This window comes from Sminthopsis crassicaudata, chromosome 2, assembly GCF_048593235.1.
Source record: "Sminthopsis crassicaudata isolate SCR6 chromosome 2, ASM4859323v1, whole genome shotgun sequence".
NCBI lineage: Eukaryota > Metazoa > Chordata > Mammalia > Dasyuromorphia > Dasyuridae > Sminthopsis > Sminthopsis crassicaudata.
In genome coordinates, this window is record NC_133618.1 from 444,040,291 (window position 1) to 444,053,827 (window position 13,537).

The window sequence follows — 13,537 nt, forward strand, 5'->3', positions numbered from 1 at the left end:
CAAATTAAGACAAATCTGAGGTACCACTTCATATCTTTCCGATTGGCTAAGATGACAGGTAAAGCTAATGATAAATGTTGAAGATGTGGGAAAACTGGAACACTAATACATTGTTGGTGGAATTGTGAAATGATCCATCCTTTCTGAAGAGAAATTTGGAATTATGCCCAAAGGGCTGTCAAAGTGTGCATACCCTTTGATCATTTCTGGATCTGTATCCCAGAGAGATCATAAATGATGGAAAATAACTGACACATGCAAAAAAAATGTTTGTAGCAGTTTTTTTTTTTTATAGTGGCAAGGAACTGGAAATTGAGTGGATGCCTATTAGTTGGGAAATGGTTGAATAAGTTATGGTATATGAATATAGTGGAATATTATTGATGATATAAGACATAATGAATAGGCTGATTTCAGAAAGGCCTGGGATAATTTGCTTGAATTGATGCTGAGTGAAGTGAGCCAGAACCAAGAGAAAATTGTACATAACAACAACAAGATTATGTGTAAGGATCAGCTGTGATGGAAGTGGCTCTTTTCAACAAAGAGGTGATTCAAGGCAATTCCAATAGACTTGGTTGGAAAATGCCAACCACATCCAGAGGTTGGAGACAATATTGGAGCATGGTGTTTTCATCTTTTTCTTTTTCTTGTTCTTATTTGCTTGTCCGTTTTTCTCTTGTGTTTTGATTTTTTTTTCTTGCACATAATATAACTGTAGAAATATGGGGTTTTTTAATTGCATATGTTTAACCTAAAAGAAAAATTGCTTTGGATAAGATAGATTGGAGTAGTGAGAGACTTGAAGCAGGTAGACCAATTAATTAAGAGGTTGAACTAAAATGGTAGCTGGGTATGAAAAGAAGGGGTCAAGGTAAAAGAGATGTGGCAATAGAAAGAACAGGATTTGAAAACTGATAGTATATGTGGGATGAGGAAGAGTTGGAAACCCAGGAAAAGGCTGAAGCAACTAAAACTGGGAATGTTGTAGGAAACTATTATCTTTGATAGAAACAGGCAAGTTTGGAAAATGGGATGATTTTGAGGGGGAGAGGACTAGAAGATAGTTCAATTTTGGACATGTTGAGTTTTAAGGAAGAATAAAATTCTGAAGCCACAAAAGCAAATAATTTGATGAGAGGAAAAAGAACTTAACAATGGATTTTGTAGTAAGGAAAATGACTCTTTGAGTCCTGCCTCTAACACCAACTAGCTATGTAATTCTGGGCAAAGCACTTAATTTCTCTGATCTCCATTTCCTCAACAATAAAATGAGGATGGTAATAACCATAGCACTTACTTTAGAGGGTTGTTTGGAATCTCCAAAAGCATAATATATAAAGCCTTATAAAGTGCTATAGAGCACTTTAAAGTGCTCTATAAATGTCATTTTTTAATGAAGAGATAACCATGTTTAGAAATGATAATAAATCACAAATTTAAAAGCTGAGGAAGGTTATCCGAGGATGATTACAAAAACACATCCTAGAACCCTATAATACTGTCAAGAAACAAAAGGTTTAGGTTGAGATTATCAAGAAAAGCAGAGAAATGAATAGAAGACACATCTTAGGTACATTGGAGCAAGGTGGAGTATCAAGGAAGTGATAGGACTATTTCTTGGGCTCTATACGTTGATAATGTGATAAAGTTAGAAGGCAGAACTGCCCACTTCTTATTTTGGTTCTGTTTTCTTTTCCAAAGAGGTAACAATGGGAAGAGTCCTGAATTTAGAGACAGAAGCTCACAATTTAAGTCTCCCCATACTATTTAATAGCTGTGAATTTTAAGCAAGCTATTTAATAGCCTTGGTAGGCCTAAGTTTCCTGACCTCTAAAATGAGGGAATTATACTAAATCATAGAAAATTTCTCCAGTGTTGAATATAAAGGACTGTGTTTGGCATTAAAGTGTTTTACAATCTGTTCCTTCCTATCATTCTACTCTTTGTACACTGTACAATTCATATACAGTATAATCCAGCCATATTTATTTCTAGACACACACACACACACACACACACACACACACACACACACACCCCATACATGGAAATGTTTTCCCTTCTCACCTCTGCCTCTTGGCTTCCTTTAAGTCTCAGATCAAATCCTGCCTTCTTCAGGAGGCTATTCCTTGTTCTCCCCATTCTAAGTAATTTCCATCTTGAGATTGTATTCCATCTATATGGTTCTTGTATATATGTAGTTATTTGAATATCGTTTTTCTCATTAGAATTTTTATTCCTTGTGGATAAGGACTGTTTGCTTTTCTTCATAGTCTTAATTCTTAACATAATTCCTACCATATAATATGCGCTTAATGAATTCTTGCTGACTTTCTAGCTGATTAATTCTGACTGTTTTGGAGTAGAAAAAACGAAATGCTTAATAGAATTGGTATTCAATATATAGGGACTAAAATATGAGATCATTTAGTTGCCTTTGATATTCCAAAGTCAAAGCACTAAGCTCTGTTGAACTATATTGATGGCCTCTCAGATAACTGTTAGATGTGCTGAGCTGCTGTCAGTTAATTTTGAGAGATGACAGAGATAGAGTAGGCAGAGTACTGAAAGACTGGAGAAAGACCAAAAAACAAAAACAAAAACAACCCCTAATTTTCCAAAGAGATAAGAGAATGAAATCTACAGATATGTAGACCAGTGTTCTTTGAACAATTTTAGATTTTTTTTTAATTTTTTTTTTTTTTTTTTTTTTTTTTTTTTTTGTATTAAAGGGAACATTAGTGAGCATCTGAAAAAGGAAATTGTAATCACAAAAGAACCAGCATGGCTTCATCAAGTTTATGTCATGCTAGAATAATCTTATTTCCTTTTTTTTTTTTTTTTTTTTTTGGACAGGCTAATAGACTAATAAATCAACAGATTGCTGTAGATTTAATTAATCTAGGTTTTTAGCATAACATTTGACTGTTGTATTTCACCAGAGTTTTTATTGTTGAAGCTAATATGTATATTGTTTTTTTCGTTCTATTTTCCTCACCTTATAGCATTTATTTTAGGCTTTCTCATGTTTCTCTGTATTATTTGTATTTTTCATTCTTTAAAGTATACCAATAATTCCATTACACTTTTATATGATACTTTATTGGTCTTGTTTTCTAACTTTTATCACAAATAAGATTACTGTGACTATATATATTTATATATAAACACATTTACACACACACACACACAAACATATATATGTATATATATATTGTGTATATATATATATATATATACATATATATGTGTGTGTGTGTGTGTATATATATATATATATATATGTTTGTGTGTGTGTGTGTGTGTGTGTGTGTGTATCTTGGTGTCAGTAACCTCTCCATAAATAGTTCCAATAATATAATCTCTCAGTCATATGAATAACAGATATTTTGTTTTTAATAAGTATGTTTTTATAGCACATTTTGGTTATATTGGGAGTCCTCCATTCATTTTCATAATTTCTTTTTCTTTTGTTTTGAAATGATTTGTTGATACTTATTTTTCTTTGCTATCATTTACCCATTATTCCCCTGTAATACCTTTCCTTATGAAATACAGTTAACGAAAACATGTCTTTATTTATTTTGCCCTAAGCATTGTGTTAGGATTTTAACTAATTCTGTGAAGATTCCCATTGGCACTTTGATTGTTGCACCTTCTCCTTTATTTTTTTCCTCAATGTAAGATAAAGGGGTATACAAACAGTAGAAGATAAATGATTGTTGTTAAAAGCTGAAAATTTTTAAAATTGTTCAGTAAATGGACCATGGTTTAAAAATTTCCCAAGGTCCTTACTAACTAGGTGATCCTAGTCAAGTTACTTAACCTGTCTGCCTCAGTTTCCTTATCTGCAAAATGAGCTAAGAAAACCCAAAATGGAATCATGAAGAGTCAGACATAACTAAAAACAATTAAATGATAAATTAAAACTGTACTCCAGTTTCCAGTTCTGATTTTAATCTAGGTGTACCATAGTTATTTCAAAATATCCCAAACTAAACTCATTTTTTTCTCAAAAAGTCCACCCTTCTTCTGAACTTAGCAATTTCATCAAAGACATTATTATGCTTCCATTTATTTAAGATTTCAAACCTAGTAGGATCCCATTCCATACTCTCTCTCCCTCTATATATCTAATCATTTGCAAATATTGTAATTTCTATTTCCCCATCATTTCTCATATCCCTGTTTTTTCTATTTGCATGGTCAAAAACCTTGTTCAGGCCCTTATAATTTCTTGTCTGGTGTATTGAGTAAACTCCTAATTGGTCTCTCCTCAAGTTTTTTGTGTTTCCCAGTCCATCCAAACCCAAATACTAGGTATGTTGTCCTAACTCAATATTCCATCTCTTCAGTTTATCTCATATCTTAATTTGTGAAATAAAAAAAAAGAACTGAATGTAGATAAAATTTTTGGAAGAGGTAAAATGATGAGATTATATTCAAATTTTAGTGTCTTATTTCCCTAGACTATCTTCTTTATTTCTTTGTCCAAAAAATATGACCCATAAAAGTACATATGTGGTGTAGTATTACAATATATAGTACTGCATACTTTGCCTCAAGTGATTTTCCTGAACTACAACTGTGATCTACCTGATAAATTATCTGCTACAAAATCAAATATAATCTCTTTTTTGGCCTTTAAAGTCCTTTCTCCTTACCTCCAACCTACCTTCTAGCTCTCTTATACATTATTTCTTATTTTCCATGATCCAGCCAAAATGACTACATTGCGCTTTCTCATATATGGCCTTTCCTGTCTCCATGTCTTCCTACTAGACAACCTTCTTGTTGATACCATTAAGTCCTCATTCTTCTTAGAACCCTTTGTTTCCTTCAGTACTTGGTTCAAACCCCACTACTTAAAGGAAATCTTTCTTGATGTAGTTTTCCTTGCTGCTCATTTCCTCTCCCCCACCATATTACTTTATATTTCTTTTGTATATACATATACGTGTGTATGTATGTATGTATGTATGTATGTATGTATGTATTATTGGTGTCCTTCCCCCCCCTCCCAATATAATCTAAGCTTCTTGAGATCAATGACTTTTTTTTTTTTTTTTTCTGGGAGGGAGGAAGGAAGTTCTATCATATATTATAGGAGTTTAATAAATTTATTCATTGATAGGTTATTGAAGCTAGGTAATACTCTTTCAAGTCAGAAATGAGCTATAACTTTAAAGTAGTAAAACTAATTTTGCTTGCCTTGTTTCACATTTTTGGCCATCGTATGCTATACTATGTTTGCCTCTGAATTTCATATTTGAACAAGGAAGTAAAGAGAGGGTAGACTTCAGAGAGGGAATAAGACAAAATAGATTGAATGGAATCTAGTCATTTTACCTCTTCCAGATATTGTGTCCACATTTAGTTCTTTTTTACTCAGCAAATTAAGATAAGAGTCTTAAGAAATGCCTTACTAGATTAGGACAGCATACTTGCTATTTTGTGTTTGATATTGGTGCCAGAGACTGTTTGGTGGAAGAGAATGGTAGGAACTCTCCAGAATATGACTCATGAAAGTTTATATCTATATTATAAGAACTCATAAATCCTTAGTATATGCTGGTTTTCACTTCTCGCTTATGAAGTGTGTAGAGGGAACTCTACATGTATGTGAGTACATAGCAGATCTTTTAGTATTGAATACTAACAAGAAATTTAATCTTTTTTTTTTTCTTGTATTTCCAGCAGTTTTCAAATTTAAAAGTTCTGAGTCGCTCCCCAATGTCTGATGCCTCTGTCACTTGTGAGTACAAGTCTCAGTCTTCATTTGTTAGCAGCACTGATCAGGAAGAGAAAATTACAGATTTGGCCAGTCATTGTATCCTTCAGAAGGACCTCTATCCAGCTGAAGACGCTGACCACCTTTTTCCTAGGAAAATGACTTCCCATAATGGGATGGAGGATAGTGGAGGTGGAGGCACGGGGGTGAAGAAGAAACGGAAGAAAAAGGATCCAAGTGAACAAGAAGCTGTGGAGAAAGGAGTCAAGGATAGAGAACCGAAACCAAAGAGGAAGAGAGAACCTAAAGAACCAAAAGAACCTAAAAAGGCCAAAGAGCCTAAAAAGCAGAAGGAGCAGAAACAAAAGGAGACTGTTAAGAAAGCTAGGAAACCGAGGGAGCCCAGACTCTCCAAGGATGCTAAAGACAAAAAGGGCAGCACAGATTCTACATCCAGGATGAAAACCAAGAAGGCCAGGTCAGTATCTTTCTTTCTAGTGAGCATTACTCCTTATCTCTATCTACATCTATTCTGGTATCTGGGTTTAGATTTTTTTGTTTTTTTGAATTTTTGTTTTTGCCAGACTTTAATTCATATTTTTTTCTGAGCCCTTTACCAGCCTGTGTGCTCTTCTTGAGAAAGTAGTCTTATTATCTATGGGCATATTTGATATTAGAGTTTTTAAAACTGCTTGAGAGATTTAATTAATTATGTCAAGAAATTTAACTGTTAATTTTTTCTTATAGTAAGGAGCAAGGACCAACCCCTATAGAAAAAAGGAAGAAAGGAAAGAGGAAAAATGATACATCTGTGGAAAACCTAGAGTTGGATCAGGGCCTACTGAGTCCATCTAATCGGAACCCAGAAGAATCCACTGAATCTGCTGACAGCCAGGTATAGATATGACTGGGAACCACTTTGGATGAAAGCTTCCAGATGGGATCTTACTTATTATCACTTTATTACTAATTTATGCCTGCCTCTGGTTTACTTCTATAAATCTGAGTCCTGGATCTTGGTCAGAGATACAGAAAATAGTGAATATTGTATTTTTGGGGGACCAGTATTCTTTTCAGAGGGAGTTATGTCCTAAGAATTTTAGGGTTCTGAATATTATCACTGTTTATATAAGACATTTTTATATCTGAATACTTTAAAATGTTTGGCTAGAAATATGAATGTGCTCCTTATTTCAGGACAATTTGGCAGGGTCACCAAAGCCTTTTTTTTTTTTTTTTTTTTTTTTTTAAATATATATATATATTTTAATAGTTTTTATTTACCAGATATATGCATGGGTAATTTTACAACATTGACAATTGCCAAACCTTTTGTTCTAATTTTTCCCCTCCTCCCCCATGGCAGGTTGACCAATACATGTTAAATATGTTAAAGTATAAATTAAATACAATATATGTATACATGTCCAAACAGTTGTTTTGCTGTACAAAAAGAATCGGACTTTGAAATAGTGTTACAATTAGCCTGTGAAGGAAATCCAAAATGCAGGCGGACAAAAATTAGAGGGACTGTCTGCAAAGCCATTTTTAAAGCCCACCTAAATCTCATTCCTAAAAACTGCTTTAAGTAGAACTTCTTTTCCCCAGTCCCACCTCCATTCATAAATTGAGTTGTCTTTTTTTTCCCTTTGAATCAACAAACATTCATTAGTTACATGTGTAGGGTACTACAGTGGGTGCTGGAGATACGAAGAGAAAAACAATAATAATAAAAACTGTTCTCTTCATGGAATCTCATGGAGTTCATGGAAAATTCATGGAATCTTCAACTTCTTTTGAAAGTCCTGGAAATGCTCAATTTCCTGAAGTTCTCCCAGCTATCTAATTGGGCTGTTCTGTTTTTAATGAATGATCTATGATCATGCAATTCCAGCCTTTTTGGGGACCTTTTCTACCTTTCAAACCCTCCAAAATTGTGTTAATCATAGAATTATAGATTTACAGCCAGGAGAAGGTCAGCATCTGAGCATAGTCAGTATTCTGGCATGCAAAATAAAAACACTGCTTATAAACTAGGAGTGCATGGATGTTTTGTTATAGTTTCACAATTTGTGTTATCATGTGAGAAAGATTGAGAGTTAGCAAATGGGAAAGGCAAGGTGAAGAAAGGAGAATAGTGAGCATATGAAAATGATAGAGATTGGTGGAGCTTGGGATCCATAAGATTAATAATCTTCATGAATCAAAAAAAGATGTAGTTAGTGTGGCAGAGTAATGAAAATGGTTTTCAGATGTGACTTTGGGAGTCCTTAAAATTATTTTTTAGTCCTTTTATTTATTTATTTATTCATTCATTCATTTATTTGTCTTTTTTCCCCCCTGAGGCGGTTGGGGTTAAGTGACTTTGCTCAGGGTCACACAGCTAAAAAGTGTTAAGTGTCTGAGGCCTCCTGACTTGAAGGCTGGTATTTAGTCCTCTTATTTAGAAGTAACTAGTAGAAATAACAAAGCTTAGGTAGTAGTTTGGAGATCACACAAACCAGATAGAGATGCATGTAGTTTTTGATTCAAGTTAGATTCCATACTTAATAGAAAAGGATTGACAAAGTGTGAAAACACCAACTTTGTGAAGTGTGATTTTTGTGTGTTGAGTTTTCCAAAGGAAGAATATACACACACTTGAATAAATGCTGGTAAAACATACAGGATTCTTTTGTGCCATTCTGAAAAACAAATGGTACTTCTCTCCTAAATCTTATGGATCTTAGATCCCTGAAATTTGACTTTGACAGAAAGAACAGTTCCTCTTTGATTAGATGGGTTTGTTTTGTAGAAACGGCGCTCAGGACGACAGGTGAAGAGAAGAAAGTATAATGAAGACCTGGATTTCAAAGTGGTGGATGATGATGGGGAAACAATTGCAGTTCTAGGAGCTGGTCGCACTTCAGCTCTCTCAGCTTCCACTTTGGCCTGGCAAGCAGAGGTATGATCACTAGAAATAAGACCTGACTAAATAGGGCATTTGACTTTTAGATTTCCATGACAATTATTCTAGATAAAATTTTTCACCTACTATTTGCTTTTATGTTGAATTTACTCCAGTATCTGTTGGAATATTTGCAACATTAAGTAATCCATCATCTTCCAAAAGAATATTTTGGCATGTTTAATCTAAAGGAATTTGGTAGACTTTTGTTTTAGAAAAATAAGATAAAAATTTTGTCATTTTGTCATAGAATCCTGGGATTTAGAGCCAGAAGGAATTTTAGCAATCAACCCCTTTGTTTTAGACATAGTTTCAGTTTCTGTTTTTCAGTTTCTTTAAGTGACTGCCATAGTCAAATCCAGGTTTTCTGACTCTGTTTGTCTTTCCTGTTGCTTCCTATTGTACATTTTTGTCCTTTTTTTAATCTAACTTCTTTACACTTTTGTTGTTGTTTTTTATAGGAATTGAATATATTTAAGATTCGTTCATGTGTTCTCAGACTCTTGCTCTCTGATACTGGTGACATTTATATTTAATTGATCACTGATTCAGACTGATTTCTTCATTCAGATTTGACATCTTTATACATATATATTTTTTTAATTTACTTTATTAAAAAACAAATAAAATAGAACAAAACAGAACAGAACAGAACATTGTCATGTGCCAAACATCAAGGAGGATTCAAAATATATAACAGTAAATTATCAGTTCAAGAAAGGATATATAATCATAGAAGAAATTATAATCATGAGTGTCCATCTTTTTTTTTTTAACTTCCTTGTAGGTTCTTCTTTTGTTCTTTGCTGCACACATTTTTTAGTTTAGTCTTTCCCCTTTCATTCCTCCCCATACTTTCTCCAATCATTTCTATATTAAGCAAAGATATATTTATGTATACATCTATAGATATATAAACACACACCCCCAAACATACACATACATCTTTCCTATCCCTGCTTACATTTTGCTTTAATTCTACTCCTAACTTTTCTTGCTCTTATTAAACCTCCCCCAACATCTGCTTCTCTCCCTTGTCTTCTTCCCCCACTATTTGCTTCCCCATGCCCATTATTTATATATTTTGAAAAGTGCCATACCTTTCATGGTAGTTATGTAGTATTGCCTATTTAATTCATTCTTAATGTGAGTGGCTTTTTAGAACTATGAGTCCTCCTTTTCCCCTAATATTTGTGTCTATGCTTCTTCTATACTTCATTTATATAATATAATTACTAATTTTACCTTAATTCTGCCCCAATCTTTCTTTTGAGCTACCCATTTGCTGTTGTCAATCTTAAACATATGGTATACATTTCCATGTAAAAAATTATAAACCATTTGCCCATGTTAATTTCCTTGAAATTGATCTCTGATATTGGCTCTTATATGTATAATTTTCTATTAAGTTTAGGTTTTGTGGTTCCTGCTGGAATTTTGTTGAATGTCTTTTTTTTTTTCCATTCAATATTATGAATAATTTTTCTGGATATGATAATTTTGGCTGCAGGCCTAGTTCTTTTAATTGCCTAGTTCTTATGATTCCAAGACATGTGGTCTTTTATTATGACTGCTGATAAAGTCCTGTACAATTCTAATTGTAACTCCAATATATTTGAATTTTTTTTTTCTTGTTCCTTGCAAGATTTTCTCTTTGATCTGGGGGTTTTGAAATTTGGCAATAATATTCCTTTGTGTTTTTCAATTTTTATGTGTTTTTCTTTGAGATGGTGATTGCTAGATTTTTTCTTATCTCTACTTTTTCCTCATGCTCTGTCACTCTATAACAATTGTCTTGGATTACTTCTTACATTATTGTGTCAAGGTTCTTACAGCTGTTATGTAGTCTAATTATATTTTCTCTTCTTGATCTGTTCTCTAGATCTCTTGTTTTTCTTATGTTTCACATTCTGTTCTAATTTTTTTATTCTTTATATTCTTTTTTGTTATTTCTTGGTCTTTTATAGCTTCACTGGCTTTCCCTTGTCCAATTCTAATTTTCAAAGAATTATTTTCACTTTTGAGACTCTATATCTCCTTTTTTAGTTGGTTAACTTTTTTTCATAATCTTGTTTTATTTGGGTGATTTTTATTTTTTATATTTTTAGTTTTCCCTCAGTATTTCTAATTTGCCTTTTAAATTCTTTTTTGAATTCTTCGATAAATTGTCTCTGGGCAGGGATTCATTTCTCTGGGGTGGAAGGTTTTTTTTTTTTTTTTTAGTTTAGTGCCCTCTTCTGAAGATGAACCCCATCTTCCCTGTTTACTTACTAAGTTTCTTAAATGAGAAGTATTAGTGTAATTGTGGAGGATGGAGAATGATCCCTCTAGCAAGTTTTCGTGCTGAGGATTCAGCCAAATCCATCTAGCCCCAGAGTTCCCCAACTGGTGTTTCTGCAAAGGTAGGATAGAGGTATTTGCATGTCACACTGGTTAATGTCCAGCCTGAGGGTTTGTTCAGATCTTCTTGGGTTGTACCAAGAGGACCCCTGTTCTGTCCTTCTTGATTTTTCTCCAGTCTGTGTTTGCTGTGAGGCACAAATTTGTTCCGTTTGTGGAAGAAATCTGGAGAGCTTGAATACTGACCTATTCTGCCATCTTCACAGAATCCTCCCCCTTTCATTAGATTCTTGTGACATGTTTTTTTTTTTTTTTATTTAAATAGTTTTATTTATATACTTTTTGTACTGTCAAGTTTTTCTCCCTTTTCCCTCTTCATTACTCTTTATCACATATAACAAATATATAACTTTAAAACCAGCAGGAATCATTGGATTTCCTAACACAGGATGAGGCTAATGGACAATGGACTTATGGACATTTATAAATTCTCAATTTATGATTATTTGATCATGTTATTTGTTACATACATACTACATGTATTATGGTACTGTGGTACTATATGCTTATGTAATTTATGTAATTATGTGTAATACCTCCCATATTGATGGATTTATGTTTCAAGATCATGACTATTCTATGTTCTAAATCAAAAGAAAGGGGGAGATGTTAGGATTACTAGGTGAGAACTCAGGTTGTCTGGACAATTACAAGGTGAGAACTCAGGTTGACTTGACAGTTCTCTGGCTCAGGCCTTTGGTTTGGACCTTTAAAGGGAGTTTATATCTTAGGAATTCTAGGAGGAACAAGCTCATTGGTTGAAGTGGTTCTTCCCAGAAGCCCTTGTATGATCCCACGCCCATATTCTGGGAGGATAAAAGAGGCAACATTAAGCCTGGAGAGCAGTTTGGACTGGGGAAGGACAAGAGCTGGAGGAGATTAGAGCCAGGATTCAGGAAGAAGAAGAGGCTGGCTGGAGGCTCCAGAAGCCTCCCAAGAAACCTGCTCATAGAGGAAAAGATTATACAGAAAAGAAACCTCCTCCCAGAGAAGGATTACAACTGAGAGACGATCAGAACACTAACAAATATAACAAAGGGGGGGAGGCATCTTCTCATCCTTCTTTTTAGGGATTAAGCTTGTTCTTACTTTGCAATATTACTTTTGAATTGTTTTTATTTTTAGCATTTTCATTGTGGTCATTGTGGAGAGACTGGGGACAGTGACTTTGATTGTGTTACTCTTAGTCCTCTCTACCCAAATCACCCCAAGCCTCCAGGAGTCTAGACCAAGGGATCTACCTCCATCCAAGCTTGCCTGAATAGGATGCAATAGGCCTGGATTCACTTTTAGTGAATTCTCTTTAGTAGATTTTCTAATTGAGTGGGATCCCAACCAAATATGCACCATTTAGAGACTGGCTGTATAACCTACATAGGTTTATTTCTGAATGAGGAAATAGAAAGGAGAATTTTAATCTCAATTAGTGGTTACTAATATAAGAAAGAATAATCACCTCACATAATACTAACTTTTGTGAGCACCCTCATTATATTGCTGTTTCTATGTATCTTATGTTATCTCATTCCTTTAAGCCTTTTTGCATCCTTTTTCCAATTAAAAGTATAAGTATTTAATCTGTTAATACTCAGGAAATTAAATGCTATGTGTCTGGTATGAGATTTCAAACAATTGGAGACAATACAGCCAAAAAGATGAAATAAATGATATAGATTATGAATATTTTTACTATTTCAATTAATGAAGAAGAGTTCTTTTATTATTAGTGTGAAAGTCATGGATATGAATGAGTTAATTTGGCATCTAGTATTCATCATAATAGCCCAAACACAATTTCTCATGAAAAAATACTGACCAAATAAAATACTAGAAAGAATATAGCAAAAAGAAAAACTGTCCATATATAATATATCCTTTTTAAGTTTGTCACTTTTGATATCAATCAAATGCTGAAAAACATTCTATAACTTGGTTGTAAGTGGGTAGTAATTTAGAAATCAAGATTTGTATCTCAGGGAAGAAAAAATGGATCTTAATAAAAATTTGAAATGACAAGGCATTTTATAGTAAGCACTACATAAAATTACTATAGGAAGGCATATGGAGGAAAAAGTTCATACAGTTTTAGTAGCAGAAAAAAGTATGCAGTTATGGAAGGAACAGGGAATAGGGAGACATAATTTGGTGCAAACCAGGTCTTAAAATAATTCCAAAAACAGGAATGACAATGTTGGCCTTTATTTAGGAGTTTTTTAGGAATATCAATTGGCAGCATGTTAGAGTAGAAAGAACATGTAGTCTTCTAGTTAGTGTGGTTATATGGAAAGTCTTAAAGGAGACCAAATTATGTACATAAATACAATGAAATCATTTTAAAGGCACTCTTATCAATTGAATAGTTATTTATAAACCCTCTTATCTAATCTAGGACTGCATAAAAGGTGAGCCAGAAAATAGTTCTCAAAAAAATTACAAACTGTTAACGATCATATGAA

General features: G+C 33.5%; 1 protein-coding gene across 7 annotated transcripts in view; it reads left to right on the forward strand.

The window, feature by feature from the left end:
- The window catches only part of CHD6 (chromodomain helicase DNA binding protein 6), a 172,315-nt gene that overhangs the window by 56,422 nt on the left and 102,356 nt on the right, over nucleotides 1-13,537 (forward strand). For 5 of the 7 annotated variants that reach the window (XM_074292626.1, XM_074292628.1, XM_074292633.1 and 2 more), the window contains exons 3-5: nucleotides 5,701-6,212; nucleotides 6,482-6,629; nucleotides 8,529-8,678. In XM_074292626.1, the coding sequence (XP_074148727.1) occupies nucleotides 5,701-6,212; nucleotides 6,482-6,629; nucleotides 8,529-8,678 (810 nt within the window). The remainder of the gene's footprint in view (nucleotides 1-5,700; nucleotides 6,213-6,481; nucleotides 6,630-8,528; nucleotides 8,679-13,537) is intronic. The other 2 variants (XM_074292629.1, XM_074292631.1) reach the window with 1 other exon arrangement.